The sequence below is a fragment of the Scleropages formosus genome, chromosome 17, assembly GCF_900964775.1.
Source record: "Scleropages formosus chromosome 17, fSclFor1.1, whole genome shotgun sequence".
NCBI classification, from domain to species: Eukaryota; Metazoa; Chordata; class Actinopteri; order Osteoglossiformes; family Osteoglossidae; genus Scleropages; species Scleropages formosus.
The window spans coordinates 6,028,911-6,048,809 of NC_041822.1; the positions used below are offsets into that span (position 1 = coordinate 6,028,911).

The 19,899-nt window shown below is 43.7% G+C and overlaps 1 protein-coding gene across 3 annotated transcripts in view; it reads right to left on the reverse strand.

Moving 5' to 3' along the window:
• The window catches only part of LOC108938619 (multiple C2 and transmembrane domain-containing protein 1-like), a 118,805-nt gene that overhangs the window by 58,962 nt on the left and 39,944 nt on the right, over nt 1-19,899 (reverse strand). For all 3 annotated transcript variants that reach the window (XM_029259469.1, XM_029259468.1, XM_029259467.1), the window contains exons 3-9: nt 17,326-17,468; nt 14,723-14,802; nt 11,455-11,566; nt 9,381-9,419; nt 5,699-5,863; nt 5,431-5,561; nt 2,309-2,495 (exon numbers count right to left, since the gene is read on the reverse strand). In XM_029259469.1, coding sequence (XP_029115302.1) covers nt 2,309-2,495; nt 5,431-5,561; nt 5,699-5,863; nt 9,381-9,419; nt 11,455-11,566; nt 14,723-14,802; nt 17,326-17,468 — 857 coding nt within the window. The remainder of the gene's footprint in view (nt 1-2,308; nt 2,496-5,430; nt 5,562-5,698; nt 5,864-9,380; nt 9,420-11,454; nt 11,567-14,722; nt 14,803-17,325; nt 17,469-19,899) is intronic.

Consider the following 19,899-nt stretch of genomic DNA (forward strand, 5'->3'; position numbering starts at 1 on the left):
ATGGTACCGAGGACTAAGAACATAATTCACTCACCGTTATGTCTTTAACGGTACGGCGCCTTTATGGACATCGACATCTTGCATATGTAAGAATGTGCGTTTAAGGGGTTTTATGTTGCGTATTTTCTCGCCAATTACAGAGAGAGCACCTGTCTTCAAAGCAGCTCTCGTGGATGACAATGTGCCGTATTTACACACTTATTTGATTATTTATTTTGTGCCCAGCGGCCAGTCACCAGTGTCAGACAGAGGTGATGATAACACTATTTGTGTGCGAGCTGTATGACCGTCTGCAGACAGCTGATTCCATAAAGATAGCTGGGGGAATAAATTTGCTGAAGCACACTTCCCACTAATCTGTTTGAGAAGCATTGTATGGCATTAGTAGCAGCACTTCATGTTATCTGCCAGCCCTGATAAGGTACATCTTTATTAAATTCACTTATTGAAAGGGTGTCAGTCAGGGGAAGGGAATATGCTAATAATGGAGAAAAATTAAAGTCGGCAACCCCCATACCCCCCCCCCCCCCCCCCACACACACACACACACACACACACACACACACGCAATCCACCTTCATTGCTGCCAGTCAGACAGCAGGCTGGGCTCCTCGACTGCCTGAATTGGGAACCTGTGTAGAGTGTGAGGGAGAAAAGCGTCTATCTCCTACAGCACGAGAAAATGGCTGGAGATCTGCAAGGTGAAATAGCTTTTCTTTTCATTTTACACCCACCCCCCAAACACTTGCGCGCGCACACACTCAGATGCACTTGGAAGAGAGCGTGGTGGTTGGGGGAGCTGCTCGCCAGTGTTGTCCCGGTCCAAGAGCTCCCCTCGCCGAGCGTCGCGGGGCACTGCAAGGCGGAGAGAGCTCGGACTCACCCCGAGACCCAGCGGGCCTCGCCATCAGCTATGTAGGTCACGCGTCCAATATTTGGCCTGTGGAGCATTTTCCACAGTTGCTGGAGAGATCAAACAGATCTCCCAGCATGACTTTCAACCCAAATTAGAGATGAAAATACGAAGACGCAAGAGCACGCACGCAAACACACTGACGTACACGTACGCTAATGGAAAGGAAATGGCTGACGCTGAAATGGCGAACCGGAATGATAAAAGAATCCACTAGGCGGATGAGGTCACAGCCGCAGAAGCAGCCATCTCGGCGTGCCACGCACAGTCCGGGTCAGGACGGACCCACGTCGGACAGCCCCGGAAACCGTAAGGCAGGAAATTATACAACCTAACGACACCTTTTGTCTTATTCAGCAGTGTCCACAGCTAGAGCTGTCACTGGGTGCCGCACAAAGTGACAATGGGCTCAAAGTGGCGTTTTGTGTGCCCGTGATGGCTCCGAGTGATAGCCAGCAAAGGGTTAACAGAGCAAAGACAAAGGGGAGGGCTGCAGGCATTGTGCGGAGAAAAGGGCTTCAGGAGCGCCGCAGGCCAAAGGGCTCCTGTGAGCGAGAGTGCCTTCCTTTGAGCATATAGCGGAGAAGCATTCATGCCCAGATGCAGCTCAAAAGGGCCTGTCAAGGCCTCCTCTTCTCCTCACGGCTCTCTCCTCTTCCCCCCCGACCAGGCGCTTTCTCCGCTTGCCGCGGCCAGCCGGGCCCAATCCCAGGGCAGGCCGAGAGGGGCCGAGCCCCATTTAAAAAAGAGGTCACGTCGGCAAGGGCCCGAACCCAGCAGCTCGCCAAGGCAGAGCCCTCCGCCCCTCGGCCCCACTCCCGGGTGGGCCGCACTCTTCACACACGCATACCAATGCCCCGCTCTCCCCTCCGGCTCCCACTGCAGCCAGGGGAGCAGAGCGAGCCACAGAAACAAGGGCCTGCGCGATCCCCACCAGGTGGGGCCAGCGAGCCTGGCGTAGACGCCTTCCGAACAGCTCTGGCATCTCAGGGTACAAGAGAGGGGGCATCCAGCAGGGAAAAAAAGAGAGTTCATTCTTTGTGAGATGGGCTGTCATTCTACCCCTAGCTTGACACTTTATCTCCCATCAACACTGAGCCACAGTGAGGGGAGCGGCAGTTAAACCGCCACAGCTAAGCCGCTCATCCCTTGTAAAGCTAACAAAACAAAAAATCGTTAACAAACAAACAACTTGCAATGGAAAGGTTGGTGGCTGACAAGCTTGCTTCTGGACTAATTATAATATTGAAAAGGTGACCCCTGCAAGTGAGTCACATGGCATGGACACATACACCCCAACAAATGGACACACAGAAGAGAGGTTTTATGACTGCGTATCATTCCGAATGCAGACGTTACACCGTGAACTGTGTATGAGAGCTTCTTGTCACTCACATATCTATTGAAGATCTGTTGTCGCTCATGGGGGTCGTCCAGGATGTTGACAGACAGGTCAGAAATGGACACGGCCGTGGAAGCAGTCAGCGTGACGAGCAGCATGAGCATGCCCTCGCCCTCCTCCAGGGGGAGCTCCAACTTGTGTGTGTGCTCCTTGCTCAAGATGGACAGGTCCACCTGGCACCTGAAGTCCCAACGTAAGAAAACATGAACAGGAGTGTACTGCAAATGTCTCTCCCAGGAGCTTCAGAACTAGGAACAGGCTCTTACACGCACAACAACACACAGTCTTTAAGATATTGGTGAAACACAACTAAAACAGGTTAAATTAAAAATAAAACACAGCAGTCCATTGAATTTCATTAAGCTTTAAATGGCCCTATGTATGCCCCCTTTGGACATGCTGCATTAAAAACACTCAGTTGCGTGCACGCACACACACAAACAAACAGGTGGCAAGAAGAAGATGAAGTGCAGCTGCCCTGGGCTGCACAACAGAGGAGCCCCGTGTCATCATGGGAAAATCCTGCTTTCCTACAGCGCTGCCCTAACTTCCCTCCAGACCAGGTTCTATGAAGTGACAAGCTGACACTCGGCTGTTGGCACTCCGCTAACTAGCTAACCATGTCTTTTAATGAAAATGTCAATTGGTAGTGAAGAGGCAGATAATACCCTGGCCGCAGGACCAGCAGGCTCAGGTAAAGGGGGCAGACCCAAATAAATGGGCATTTAAAGAGGAGAAATAGCCAATTAGAAGCACAGGAGGTGGAGGCTGTCGCCAGTCCCCTTGCGCATGCAGGAAGTGAAGGCCGGGAGGAGAAGAGGAGATGGCAGGTACTTCGGTACATTTAGCAGCTCCGCTCCCCTCCTCCCTTTGCTATTAGCACTGCTGTCTCCGGGACCTAATGGGCCCTTGTCAAGGAGAGAGACTCACACAGCCTTTAGCAAGTGCAGCAGCTCGAGCCACATGAAGGTGAGGCCTTTTCCACCCTGGAAAGTGGAGATATCAGACATCCCACTAAAAGTTCAAAAGCTATAGCGCTATCAGAGAGGACCCACGTCACACCCAAAATGCATGTCTTCTAAGACGCATAAGACCCAACTCAGAGAAAGGGGGAGAAAAAAACACAACTCAAGCCTATTACAAAGCACTGCGGTACATTTACACTGTTCTCAGCTCACATGCAATCCATCACACCCCCCTTCATGGGGGGGGGGGGCTCAGACAGTGAACTGTGATTTATGGAATCATTATTCAGGTATCAGCACACATGCAGTCGCACTGGTAATATACAGCCTGTGCAGAAGGGAACAAAAGAGCCGTCCAGGCAGATAAACTTCCCGGGCTGTAAAAATCAACGTCCCTTTTCTGCTCAGAAACACATTTCTGTGAGTCTTAGCAGCCAGTGCATGCCAGTAAATCTCAGAGGGAAGAGTCTTGGATAATAACTTAAGACCCCTTGGCTGCTGAGGGACTAACGTGTGACGCCCGTGATTTCTGTCTGTCCATGATGAGAAGTGAGGACGAGGGCCATCGCGGGACAGCGCCACGTCTCCGTGACTCCCAGATGCCTTCAGATGGACCTAGAGCCTGCCTGAGAGCCAAGATCACCCACGTCCCCCTTTTCCATTCAGAGACGGGGGGGATGGATCGCCGGCCTGACAGCCAGAGAGACTGAATTCTACGTGCGGCAGATAACACTGTGCTCATCAGCCACATGCCCCCGGCACTTAAATCATAATTACCTCTGCCATCATAATCGTACTGCTCGCTGTCCTGACAGAGAGACTGTCCACAGGCCAGCGAACGATGACAAATGGATTCAGCGACAAACGACATCTTTTAATGCTTATCCGAGTACAACAAACACGCAAAAAAAACAGCGTGCTCGCACTGGTCACTTCCGTATGAAAAACTATGAACGCAGTCCTATAAAAAAAACAAAGTTTAAAAAATGTTGGATAAACCCCCCCAACCGCTGCACGACAACACTCAGAGATGCCTCCAACTCTGAGACTGAACCTCCACTGTCCTAAGGCCTTCCCTCCGTTCTTGCTTCTCCCATGCAGGCTTCCTGAGTGAGGGCATATACCCACAATTCCCAGCGAGTCCTGAAATTTACGTATGTATTCAGTGAAATGAGTCACAAATCCAAGTGCTTTGGTGACACAATTTTTTTCATGAATTCTACCACCAAATTGCATAAACACTTCAAGACACATTTGCACATGAAGAACATAATAGAGCTGCATGAACAAACAAAGCAGCACAAGCTAAACTTCAATCATAATGGCAAATCTCCTGATATGGTATTATGTACATTTATTTAGGTACTACTTCCCTCCAAAGCGACTTACAATGTTCAAGCTACATACAATGACTTAAGCAGTTAGACAGCAAGATAATTTATAATAGAGACATTTTTCAGGGCAAGTATGCTGCACTATAGCAGGAGGCAGGACTCCAGCATGTGATCTTCAGATCTGAAGGCAGCAGCATTAAGTACTGTGCTACTTGTTGCCACTATTATTATGTTGGACATCAGTAATATGTAAAAAGTTTGAAGTATATGACATTAAATATGTTTGATGTCATTATACAGCAAGACAGGATCTGCTGAAGAACTGAAATGTAAGAATGGGGAAACCATGACGAACCACACAGCTGATAAATGATTGCATATTTGCTCTTTGCACGCAGTAACGATAACAGAACCGGGAGTGTGTCTTCTGATGTGTCAGACCCTTTCCAAGCTGTGCCGCTGCAAATGGAGCAGGAAAACTAGGACGTAGATTGTGTGTGGGAATGCCGCAGTTCCTGCGAGTGACCTTGGAATGGCATGGAGTCTCCTGCCCCCTGCTGGACAAGCAGGGAGACACAGAAGAGTGCACACCGAATCCCTTCACCAGGCCCTTATCAGCCATCACTAGGCCAAGCTCAAGGGAAACTTCACATTCATATACTGTACCTTTCCACACAATCACATTTCCCTGACCAACAACCTGCCCATTGTAAAAGTGCATTTACATACTTCTATTTAAAAAACCTGTACAAAACAAGGTCATAAACCAGCAAACAGAGTAACAGGCACAGATTATAGTTCACAAGGGGGTCACACCTGCCCATGAAGTCATCTTTCTTCCCAGCATCTTTGTCCCAGACAGTGATGTCAACAAATCCACCATGGTCTTCATAGAGGTGGAAGTCAAACTGTTCTCTCCACTGTGGGTTGAGGGTTTTGTACATCGTCTAAAGAAAACATTGAACACAGAAGGTGGATATCGGTTACATTCATAGCATGAACATATCGCATGTTTGTGGGGAGAAATTTACTGTTAACAATGTGCAGCTGCGGCAGAAACCGTAACATAACATGGTTGAACTACCTTGCTCCTGTATTTCTGATGCCCGAGTCGGAACTTGACGTAGGGGTCGCTCAGGCCATTGGCATCCATGGGCTTCAAGCCTCGCCCCTCTATCAGGCTCACACTGACAATACCCCTCCACAGTTGGGCCTTCTGGTGTACCTCAGACAGCCGCAGGCTCTGCTGCTGCAAACACACACATACACACATGCACAAACGCAACACCGTTTGTGTTTGTGAGCAAATGCCAGTTCACTTAGCCACTCTCCAATCCACGGCAAAAGGCAGGCTGCTTCGCTGGATCACACAGACAGAGTAGCTGTATGATACCATGGGAACCATAAACACACTCACAGTAAACAATTACACACAGAGCACTGTCACACCCGGGAAAGATTTAGGAATCACTTGTTCAACACCATGGCTTACACATGCTGTATGGTATTATGGAATTACTGTGACCAGTCAGCAGAAGAGATACCACTAGGTAAGTCAGGAAAAGACCATCACGGCAAAGCCAGCTCACATGGATTTCACAGTAAAAGAAACTACAGAAGGGGTCATCACTGGTTTTTCTGCATGAGTTTTCAGATGGTGGGAGGAAACCCATGTGAACACGGTGAGAACATGTACACTCCTTGCAGACAGGGCTGTATTCAAATCCACGTACAAACCCATGGCTCAGGAGCTGTGAGGGACCCACGCAACCCGCTGCACCACTGTGCCCCAACAGCGCTTCAAAAAACTGTATAAGAAATTACAAATATTAACAGATTTACTACAGCACTTTTCTCCAAAAAAACAGCAGCATGTTTCTTTCAATAAATTTAAGACATACTGCAAAGCTTTCAAACATCTTTAACCTTCACCAAAAGATACCCCTTGTTTGTTCATTTAAGTGAGAATAGCTCGTCCTATTTGTTTAAGAAAAACATTCAGACACGCTATCGCCCCATCTCAGTTCAAAACCTGATTTGCATTGTTTTTGCACTAAAATGAATGTAATTAAACTCTGAATAAACTCCACCTTACAATAGAGCTTTGATGTTGCGCAAAAAGCTCTAATTCATTTTCTCCAGGCATTAGATAGCGAGTGGCTGACTGGAGCAAAGCATGAATATTCCTGCCTAAAAAAAAGTTTGCTCACGTGGAGATGTGTTGTGCAGATTGTGAATATACAAGTTAATTTTTTTGTTCGGCAGGAGCCTAATTGAAAGGGCTTGTTATTGTTTTGTTGCTACAGATCGCTCATTACGCAAACAACTGAAACAGGTTTGGAGCTGCAATCGAAACCCGTGCCAAAGTAGGCCAGGCAAGACAATTAAAAGTGACTGGCGGATCGAAACCATACGGTGGAAATAGCAAGTAAATTAAGAATAAATACAAAGCCCTGAGTGTATCTGAATCCTTCTGCTCATGTGAGAGTTTCACGCTGCAGTAGAGAGGTTCAGAGGAGGCTGTGGGGTGCAAACCTCCTTCTACAGGCTTGCAGTAAAAGGGACTGGCATGTTTTTTTTAATTTGCATGTATTAGACCACCAGTTCGTCGTGGCTTCATTAAAGTGAAATGTATATATAAATAAACGCGGAGCGCCCAGGAGTGGGGTTTGTTAGTAGGCTGTTTGCGCACCAGCCTATTCCCTCCTCACACTCCTACTGGCCCAGTTTAGAACTTCAAAGCTTTCGTCTGATGTGTAGTTCAGCAGGACGTCCCGCATACGTCATGGAGAGTCTCTTTCAAGTTTTTTTTTTGTGTCTTTCTGGATACTCTGCAGCATCTGCATGGTTAAACACAAATGGCATCCAACTTCATTCATGAGAGCTGACCAATAAGAGCAGAGATCAGCATTGTGTTTACTAGGATGTTGCACACAGCGAGCAGCAGGTGCAGCTGTCACTCATCATGTCAAAGGTTAAGCTGAGAAATTAGGGATGTGGAAATAAACTGTCATCACTTTAAGGCAAAAACCATTAGTATAGTCTTGGAAGTTCCTTCAGACAGACCACAGAGAGAGCCAGGGAGTGAGGATGCACACAGTGGGAAACAGACTTGCTCCACATGCATGTGCCAGGAGGAGAGGGTCCTCTTCCCATGCATCAAAGGGGAACAATCATCTAAAAATGATGATGATACTGATGACACTGAAATAAGATGCAAACTGGATGAAATATTTGCAACATACAGTGATACATCACAGAGAGCAGGTACATGATGCTATAGAAGCAGGTGAACATATGCAAGACATGTAGTCTCTTAGTAACAGCTGTGCCCCGGTGTGGCCCAGGGTGTGCCTCCTATCCTTACCATTGCACTTTTTGCCTCCATCTCCCAGGAAAAGGTATAACAGAAGGATTTTTTTTCTTAATAAGCAGTTTTGTTTGACTGTTTTGCAGCTGTACATGCAAGCACCATGCACTGCTCTCCAGGCTGCATAGTTCTTCCTGCTATGACAAAAACTGTGGACGTGCAAAATACTTTAATCTTGCACAAATCGGCTCCAATCTTCAATGCATGATTTTTTAAAACTTGTCAGATGAAAATTTTGTCAAATTACAGTGTTTTGTCAAGTTACGGTTGCATTGCACCTATATTGAGACCCACTGAGTTCTAGACATGGAAGTGATCAATAGATCACAGGAAAACAGTAAAAAAGGAAAAACTGTAGCCAATGACATAAAAAGCATTAACATTTACTGTACATACGACAAAAATAATGGAAACAACATGAACAGCAGCACTAAATCACAAAGGCCACTACACACAGGCCATAAGTGCTCATATTGCCAGTAAGAAAGGACTGACAATCAACACTTTAAAAACAAGACAAGTTTGAAACAGGCCCTAAAGTCAGAGCCCAGACTACTGTAGCCTCAAGACTTTTCTTACCAATGGGCAGTAAAAGTTACTTAAGGTATGATCAGTGCTGAAAATTATGACAGCATATGCCAGAAAAGAAAAACAGTGGTAGAAAGTCAAAGCTCAGTGACAGTGAATGATGGACACTTAATAGGATCGTCCTAAAGCTACCACAGGACTCTATCAATGGTCTGAGAGTTTTTGCAAAAATGTCACCAGAAAACCTGGACCTCTGAGCATCAAAACAAGTAATACGGTTTGCTGAATTGTCTGTCATTGTTTTTCAGTCTGTGTTTGAAACTCGAGCCTCTCTATCTGCTTCACACCGCTAAACACAGTGATGAACCTGTGATGACTTGCGGCACCATCTACCTGAAGTCGCCGACTGATGATTGCACTCCATGACTGAATAACACTCAAGAACTCAACACCAATTTAGGGAGATCAGGTGAAGCCTTTGGGTCTGATATCCCACGATACAAAGCTCAGAAGATGAATCTCTTAATTCCAGAAACCACTGAAGTTGTTCTGAAGGTAAATGTGGCCTTAATTTTTATTAGTCACCTTATATTCGCATATTGTTTGGTGTTTCCATTATTTTCCTCGGCCTTCCTTTTCACTCAACATTTACAAATTGTGCTTCTTTTCATAACTGTAATGAGTAATTGCATGACTTTACAATCACACGTAATGCAACGCATCTTAACACAATTGAAGGTGGACAAAATAAAAGGTTAATTGAATATTCATGACAAAAATATGAATGGTGGAGAATATGGGACGAGGCCCAGTCTTTACTGCTTGGGGAACAGGGGCTTGCACTGGGGAAACACATGCTGTGCATTACCTTACTGGACCGTTTCCAGCTCCTTCTCAATAGCATGTTCTGTAAATGAGACAAAGCTGTTTAATAAGCCCTCACACACAGCCCAGGAGGAGCAGGGTCATGTGAGTATCATCACAAGCCTCACACACAATGTGTAGCTAGCCAAAATAACTGTTATTCATTGCACATAGCTATGAGACAGGTGTGTATGTGTGCCTGGACACACCAACGTCTCCCCTGAAAGATCTTAGTCTCAAGAATACGTTCACCTGAGAATATCATTTTCCCCGGTGTGTACTGTACTGTCAGCTCCTACAGATCTACCCCTGGTTATATATGAACCTTGTCAGCAATTAAAAGAGGTAGAGGTTTACTGTTTGTCACATCTGCATATTGTATGCATATTGCACTGTATGCATATTGCCATTTAAAGGAATAAACAGACAGCATATACATAAAAAAGACGAGAGGATTCTGAAACGCTTACATCGATAGAAGCTTTGTTGTGAAGAATATTGTTTCTCAGGGACAAGGAGGCTAAAAGCCATTTAGTTAAATCATTTGAAACAGTTTTCAGTAATTTTATTAAAGCTTTTATTAAGGAAAAACTAAAAAACTAAGTTTTCCATTTACTGTATACAGCTCATGTAAACAGAATATTTACTGCCAATCACAGAAATTACACCTTTTTCATGGGAACAAAATCATCTGCCGTTCTGAGATGTATAACCGAAAAAAATGTTATTTTATGTTGTTCGGCACTCCAGCTATAAGGAAATGAGTAAACATTAATGAAACAACAAAATTTAAAATATACTGAATAAATGGGGGGGGTGCGGTGGAGCAGTGGGTTTGGCCGGGTCCTGCTCTCCGGTGGGTCTGGGGCTCAAGTCCCACTTGGGGTGCCTTGCGACAGATTGGTGTCCTGTCCTGGGTGCGTCTCCTCCCCCTCCAGCCTTACGGCCTGTGTTGCCAGGTTAGGCTCCGGTTCCCCGCAACCCCATATGGGACAAGCGGGTCAGAAAGTGTTATGTGTGAATAAATGAGATGTAACAAATAATGAAAATCATGTGCTATATCTATGTCATACATAAAGGCTAATGTCAACAACCATTATTACACACACACACTTTCTGAACCGGTTGTCCCATACAGGGTCACGGGGAACCGGAGCCTAACCCAGCAACTCAGGGCGTAAGGCTGGAGGGGACACACCCAGGACAGCAAAGCACCCCAAGCGGGACTCTAACCCCAGACTCACTGGAGAGCAGGACCTGGTCCAACCCACTGCACCACCGCACCCCACCTTATTCCAAATAAGAATATGTAATTGCTGACAATATTGTTGTGGCTATCAGTTTGTTTCTCCCATTTAGCAATAATTAACAACTGCCAATTCAGACATGTATAATTTCCAGGTGTTAATTATGCATAAATCACCTCAAAAATCTACTGATCAGCAACTCCAGTGTAGAAAATAATGGAGTCACACTGGCATGGAAAGCACTTCCCTACAATGTGCTGCAGTTTATGGAAATGTCAGGCCACTATATAGCCTTAACTCAAAGTTTCATTCTCTGCTGGTTCATAAGAAAGGGCTGAGAGTATTGTCTCTCTGACATTAAATGGCCAATTAAATTGACCTCAGTTTAACACCATGACCAATGTAATAGAAGGATGGTACTTAAAAAACTAACACATGATAAAAGGTTCATAAAGAAAAACAAAATCTTAAGTCTTGCAAGCTAGCAGGGCACAATTTAAGAAACAGTAAGGAAGTAGTTAAAGGAACTATAAATTATAACAGTGCAGCTACTTCAGCTAAACTGGAAGACAAATTGTATGGTCCAGAGTTTTCAATTTTGAATTTTTTTTTTTTTTTTTAATTGTGGGAGAAACTGGAGTGAACTGAGCCAACAAAGAGAAAAGCTCCACTTTATCATGTAGCTCTGCCACATGCTGCTATTCCACCAGCAGCCCATTCTCCAGCAACCTGACCACTGCACCTATTACATCTCCTTTATAAGTGGAACTTAATGATTCTGAGCAATGCAGTCACTGCTCAGAAAGGAAGATGTGTGTATCAATCACTTACAGTTTCCCTGAAGTCCTTCTCTTTGGGCGTCAAGGTGACAGACATCTCAATTGTTCCAAGGTCATGGTCAGGGTAATGGGGGTCCTTCAAGTCCAGTGTCACATCCAGGGTCCTGCAGTAGCAACATACTTTCATTCTGAATGTGGTAACAACTCTGTATTATTCTGGTAAATAATAATCTTTACAATCATCTCCCATTTATACATTGTCAGGGTAAGAATTTTGATCAAGGTAGTGGGATCAAAAGCAGCAACCTTCCGATTGTACGGGAATGCCCCTAACCAGGACACTACCCATTGCTCACAACATCTTTCTACATAAGCACTGTTCTGCACTAAAAACAGGAGTGTTACGTGGGGGGTTAAGTAACAGCTTAACAAGAGCTTCACAAAACAGAAAAACTACTGTAATGTTTAAGGGTAGGTTCTGCCAAGACCTCAGACGAAGCTAGTCAATAAACAAATTCATCCATCTTTCATATATATATTCTATTCATCCATCCATCCATCCATCCATCCATCCATCCATCCATCCATCCATTATCAACACTGCAGGGTTGCAGAACCATGCTTCCAGGTGGGAAGCAGGATACACCCTGAATAAAATGCCAGTCTATTGTAGTTTACCACTTACTTCATAATTATTAACTTCAACAAAACTAAAACTCATTTAAAAACCCAAACACCTCCCTCCAGCGATGAGCTTTTATTCCTGTTTTCTATCGGACGTGATAATTATATTCGATATCTCTGCCTAAACATGCAAGTGTATGTGGGACATGCACTACAGATCAAATTTTTTTTAAACAGTAAAAGAAACTGGAGTGAACTAACCCCGTTACTGATCCTGTAGTACATAGGACAAAATAGAACGGACTCATTATTATCTATATATTTGCTATAATGCATAAAAAAAACTGCATAAACATGTTAAAATATTTTAAAGTTTTTGAGCTACTTTAAAGCCTACTTTAACGCAATACGGTGGTGCATCTGGGTGGTGCGAGAAAATGTGTACACAAAATGGAATAGAAGAAAACATTTAAACATAAACACACTATAAAATGTTTGTATCTTCTAAAATTCATAACTCAAATGTTTCTAAGAAGAGGTGCTGCTGCATTGATACCATTAAGTTACTGTCTGTGTGGTTGGTTAGTTGGGTCAGCGACTCTGTTGGACACATCCAAAACTGGAAAGCATACGACTTGATTGACTTCTGGGTCACGTTTTATTCACTCTGATTGATTAGAAACAGTACTGCAGTCTTACAATATGAAGTTTGCCAGTTTATGCCCAAGTTCTGTTGTAGTACCTCAGAGGAACATCCTACCCTGAATTAATGCAGTAAGAAAACCCCACTTCTTAAAATAGCAGGTAACATGGCTTAAAAATGGCTTATCTATCACTGTAATTAGCCTTGGATAAATTATATAATTTAAGGATAATAATGTAGCCAGGTGGTGAAAGGTAAATTCTGAGTGAATGGTTCACTTCTAAGGTTAATACACAGACAATTATTTTAATTACTGAGTGTCCCATTTCAAGTAAGTTTGGACTACTTGCACGTCCTGGAGCGAGCTTGTGAGATCACATTTTATTTGCTACAAAAGCACATACTGTCTTTTACTGAATTTACTGCTAAGATTTGCATGTTTGTTATTTGTTTGTTGAAATGTTATTTTCTGAAAAGGAGAAGAAGTAGAGCGCTCGCTTTGAACACACTTTCAACAACGCTCTGACTTATTAAATTTATTTTGTATGCTCAATGTACATATAACGTACAAAGTCTGGGAATGTGTTCCGTTTCTGTTGTAAGATAGACCACTAAGGCATTTTACTTTGTTTGGTTCTATTCTAGTTGTCTGCACTCTGCTGTTTTCTGTTTTACTAGATTTATTTGCACAACATTGTACTTTATTTTAGACCTATCACTTGGCCCTCTGTGCCAGTTCTGGCACCTGTTTTTTATCGATGAGTTGTGTTTTATTTTGAAGTAAATCGTGCTTCCTTTTCTGTTCCATAAAGTCAAAAGCAAAAGATCTACGCTTTAAAATCGTAGATTATGAAGGGTTACCTACACAAGCAGCACCAGAATAAAGAAGCCCATTTGCAGCATGTTCCCCATCTAGGGCAGCAAGAAGTGTAGTGGTTAGAGCCACTAACCTCCTGCTGTAGTTCCCCAAAACAAAGTACTGACATTTATATTTACATTTATTTATTTAGCAGACGCTTTTCTCCAAAGCGACTTCCAATGAACTCTATGTAGTGTTACCAGGCCACACACCTTATTCACCGCGGTGACTTACACTGCCAGATAAACTACTTACAATGGGTCACCATCCATACATCAGTGGAACACACACACACACACACACACACACACACACACACACACACACACACACACACTCTCTATCACTCACAGATTATACTACTTACCCTGTATTTCTGTAGAAAAAAAAACCCAGCTGTATAAATAGGTAAATCACTGTAAGTAGCTTAACACTGTAAGTGGCTCTGGAGAAATGCATCAGCTAAATTAATAAAGGTGAAAGTCTGAGTCTCTACAGAAGGTTGCAATAATAAGTTGAACAGATTCTGACGATGCAATGCCAAACATGACCACCAGATGGTTCTAGTTCCTATACACACACACACACACACACACACACACACACACACACACACACACACACACACACACACACACACACTTTCTGAACCGCTTGTCCCATACGGGGTCGTGGGGAACCGGAGCCTAACCCGGCAACACAGGGCATAAGGCCAGAGGGGGAGGGGACACACCCAGGACGGGACGCCAGTCCGTCGCAAGGCACCCCAACCCCAGACCCACTGGAGAGCAGGACCCGGTCCAACCCACTGCGCCACCGCGCCCCCCCCCCCTACACACGCAACTTGGGGCAAATGGTCAGATCTGTCTGGATGGTCAGGATCTTTCTGTTCCTCTTTACTCCATTTCACCTTCCTGTTGTACTCAAACACTGGCTATACATACATTTATATTATATTTATATATACTGTATATATTTACATACTGTATAAATATACACAGTATATACATACTGTAGTTATTTTGTATTGTTAAATGTCTAAGATCCTGAATAAATTAGGTCCTGAAGAACATTTATACATTTATTTATCTGATGCTTTTTTCCAAAGTGATGTACATCTCAGAGGAAAATGCAACGAGCACACTCCATCAACAGGAGGGGATTTTGACAAAAATAAAAAAATTAAAAAACAACCTGTTGTGTTCCAAAGACTCGAGGTACAGGTATGCTGACCCCATGAAGTCATCCTGAAGGCCAAAGTCATAGTCAAAAACCTGTAGAGCAATAAAGAAAGGGAAACATTATAGTTCATGACCTTTTCTTTTTTTTCAGGACACCTTTAGTTTATCTGGAGTGAGTAACAGCATAACCAATTCGTCTCTGAATTAAAGGAAAACAACTAACCATCCAGCTTCTTAGTTCACAATAAGAAATAAGGGGGAAAAAAATCTAATGAATTTTACAGACAGAAAAAGATGATCTGCTGGAAAGGGAAACATACACCTGTCAGAGGAGCTGAAGCCCGTTCCTCACACTGACACACACAGACGATAACTGACACACAGTGACACACACAGACACAAACTGACACACACAGACATACAGAGACACACACTGACATACACAGACATACATTGTGGCTTCGTTCATCTGTGTCGTTTTCCTACATTTCTTCTGTTGTCACTGTTTAGTCTTTACATTACAGGCCGAGTACACACAAACTAAACATTGTATATACATACAGTACACAATCTTGTGTTTGTGAAACTTTAAATATGATATGTAGAACTCGAAGAGCTGAGCAGTGCAGGTAGACATAACAACAACAACAACAACAACAATAATAATATTAACAGCAACAATAACAACAACAACAACAATAATCAAAGCCATAAGTATTACAGAGTAATGAGGCAGAACTGTCATTTTACGTAGTGGTAATGACAATTAATGTTAATTGTTGAAGTTTTTAATTTTAATGGGATCTGGTGAAATTTTAGCATAAATCCATGTCACTTTCGGGGACTCGGAAACGCATATGAATTCATACCACTGAAAGTAACAGTAATTTCATCTTTGAGTTGGGAAAGTTCACGTTATGCAGGATTTTCCCGGAACACGTTACCCTGGTAAGGCCGGGGAACACAAGAAAAAGGAAATGATCACAACTGAAAGCAAAGAGTAAATAATGAAGCGAAAGGTGAAACGCCAACAAACAATGGAAAAGTAAACATTTGAAAAATATTTCTTTAATGTTTTGCACGCACGCGGACAAGCACACATACACTCTCTCTCTCTGAAATAGCACTCGGCTACAAAAGGCACTTCTTCCCAGTTGCGGAATCTCGCTGCGGACAACAACCCACCCCACATTCTCAAACCTTCCTCGCTCGCTCTCCTCTTGAAGTCCTGTCCCTCATCATTCTTCAGTCCCGTTCAATGTCTCCTTGATAACGACCGCCCGCCTTGTCCCTCGCCCCTGATTTCGAATCCTCGGCTCTGTCCAGTTTGCTGATCGACCGACCGTTTACCTGGCCCCGACCACGAGAACACATCTAGTCCTTTGATGCTGAATAAATGATCCTACACTTGGGTCCAGCCTCCTCCATGTCCTCCATTAATCATCACAGTAGTAACATTTATTATTACCTCTTTCTATGTCTCTCTGTATTATAAATCCTGTAGTTACATTTATTCTTATAATAACATTTACATTTATTCATTTAACAGATGCTTTTCTCCAAAGCGACGTACATCTCATATTATTATCATTATATCATTACATTGTGTTATTATTACTGTATTATATTTTATATTATATATACTGTATATTATATTAAAGATGTTTTAGTGTACCCAAAGTGTTTTTTTTAATGTTTTTATGCATAGAAAGGTACACAATATACGATATACTAAGTCTAACAGAGACAGAGAGAGTGTGTTCCACTGATGTATGGATGAGTGACCCATTGCAAGTAGTGTATCTAGCAGTGTAAGTCACTGTGGTGAATAAGATGTGTGGGCTGATAACACTGCATAGAGTTCAGGGGAAGTTGCTTGGGAAAAAGTGTATAATAAAAAAATAAACATCTAACAAGTAGCCTAACCTGCACATAAAAGTGAGCTTCATTTGTGGTCTTTTTTCAGGAAAATGATACAAACTAGAACAACATATTCAGAGATCACAGACAATCGAGTACAACATGGTGCTGCACGGGGTTGTTCTGCAATGAGTGTCTGAAGATTTTGTGCACGGCACAACATTGTAAGAAGAGGACACTCTCTTGCTGCTTTCGAAAAGCACCTAGTGATCCATATTAACTTACGATCAATAACTCGGAGCGAAGCCAGAATGTTCGATAAAGCCACTGATGGATTATGCGCGATTTCAATTAGTTTACGTGTGGGTTCTTCAAGAATAGCACAAAAAGAAATAACTCAAAGTCAAAAAACAAGATGGCAAAAAACGATAAATGAGGCATATTTTAAATATTTTACATTTTGAGCAAAAACATGGTTTTTAAACATAGTTTATTCATAATTAGTTTTTAATTTTTAAAACAAAAAACGTCGTTGACTCGATTTTCATCACATAACTGTCGACTTTAAAAAATCTGAAGTCGTGCATCCCCTACTATGCAGACTCTGACTTCACCTGAGAACTGCTGAACTCAAAAGGTATTAAATATGTCGAAAGGCACCACAGATATTTTCTTATTCAGCCAATAGCCGGACAAGGACTCTGGCTGGTCAGTAGTGTCCAGTGGCTCTCTGCCCCCCTCTGCTTCCATGAGTACCTTCACATACAGGGCGTCGCGAAGGCCGTCCAGAAGAAGGCTCGTCTTCTCCTCCCACACAGGGTTCAGGTTCTTATGAACGGTCCTGCTGCGGAAAACCTCTTTCCCCGCAATTTTGAACTTCACATAAGGATCACTTGAGCCTATAAATGGTAAAAAAAAAAAGCAGGAAAGGAAGAGGAAAACTTGAGATCTAAGAGAAATGGGCCTTCCTGCAATGCATTGTGCAACGTATGAATGAATGTGGTGCAACAGTAGCATCTGCACCTGGAGAGCCTTCCTGCACTTTACCGCAGTAAAATTAAAGCAGATTGCTAAGGCCAGTAGCAGAACCGCAAGGGATTTGCATCAAGGCCACACAGCTTTGAATAAGCAGTACACCCTCAACATTGCACAAAGGACCGTAAGGATGCCTTTTGTGGTTAGGTATCAAAAGGATGAGGAAGGAAGAGAAAGAAATCTCACAGAAAAACCCTTTATATTCAGAAACTCGAGATATAAAAATATGTTATACATTAGCCTTTCATCTCTCAGCGGTTTAATATTTATGTGTGTCACACAGTGCTTGTTTATAATGTTGTAACACACACTTTCTCAGTCTAATAATGATTTACGTGCAGTTCTGGATTTGCAGCGCACATCTGTGTGAGTGTGACAATAACCAGCGTGTTATTTCATGATGCCGCCGCTGCTCGTTGTTGGACGCGCACTTTCCTGTTGGACTGCATCTCCGCCTTTCCGTCTGCTTGTTTTCTCTTTGCCGTTTCTGCTTTCCCAGCAGGCGCTGGGCTCAGAGCCACAGCGAGCCGTGCGGCACAGCCAGTGCTGATCCCACGTGACTCCCACTCATGTGAATCGAAGGCTGCGATTTGCCAGCACCAGAACCAGGCAGACACTGGACTTGTGCTACAGAACGTCTGTCCCTGTGAGCCTGCAGTTCTGCTGGGCATCAACTCAGCTTGCTAATATGAGCAATTTATTCTTATCACCTGTCAGCTTAGTCATCCACACTGCAAAAGAATCAACTGAAACTATTAAATTTATAGGAGACGGATGTTTTTTTTTTCCCAAAGAAGTTATGTGACCAGTTGAGCAGAGTCGGCAGACATTAGAACACAGTATACCTTCGTCTCAATATGACAGGACTGCATAATGTATGTCTCGTAGTTTAATAGTCACGATTTGCTTTGAAGGAGGGGATTACAGTGGGGTTGGGGGGAGACCCATAGAAAGAGCTAGATGCAAGCAAAGGGGGAGCTAGCAGCAGTGTGTCTAGAGCTGTTGCCTTTTTAATTTGGAGGTTACAGGTTCAAATCCCACCTACTGCTGCAGTACCGTTGAGGCAGTTACTTACCCTGACTTGCTTCAGTAAACGTGATCCAGCCGAATAAATGGGTAAAACCATTTCAAGTAGCTTAACAGCGTAAGTTACTTTGCAGAAAAGTAAATACAGGTATGGTGTAAATGAATAGCCGAAGAGCTACTACCCAAGTATGGCCAATAGGGGGCACTGTCAGACCACATTCTTTCAAGCAGGGCACCACAGCAACGTGATCCATCATCCTCTAGCATTCAAGGCAAAGCAGCAGTCAGTATTAAGGAAGCTTGCTTCACACACATTGCTATATGCGCCACATTTTATACTGATGGGCTCCTGGTCATTAAAATGTTGGCAGCTCTGCAGATGACCAGACCACGGATGCACAGGAAATCGCTGCAGCACGGCTCACGGCTGCGAAGCTCAGATGGACTGGGTCAGCCAGTGTAAACAAATACACATCTGCCCAAGCGCTGGTGCACAGACACATGGCCTGTCTGCGGCTCTGCAGTTACACAGCTCCTTTTTTTCTTTTTTTTACATTCCATTATGTTTTAAACAGCACCCAAGGCAGGCAGATTCCACAGAATGATGCTCATCAGTATTTACCCCTGGAGTGCAGTTACCTTCTCCTGTAATACTACACTTGTTCTAATATCACTTATGATCTTTCTCACTTTCATCAATCGCTGCCTTGATGCCGGGTTAAAGTGGTGCAGAGTCCATCCTGGGAGCACAGAGCATGAGACATTGTACACCCTGGGCAGGGTGCCAGCGCATTAGAGGGTAATCACACACATCCATACACACACTAGGAGCAACTCAGGGTCACTACTCCATCTGAAACACGTGTTTATGGAGCGAGGGAGGACCCCTATCAAAAGACGTGCAGAACATGCAAACTGAGCTGAATTTGAACCCATGTCTGAAGGTGCTGCCAAGACTCTGTGTCGGACCAGAACCACCTGTATGCCAGCACACTGCTGCCTGTAACTTATGTACCAACAAACAACCGGTAGAAGCACAGTCAGCAAAAGTGATTTATTCTTTCGGGAGCTGGTCTTCAGTGTCATTCTGTCTTTCTCTCTCTCGCTCACACACACACACACACACACACACACACACACACACACACACACACACACACACACACACACAGAGAGCTCAAAGACAACTGCCTGTGTGCAGTCTGCTGAACCTGCATGTTTTTCAAAACAAATGAAGCACAGAAAAATCACTGAAACACCAGAAAATCA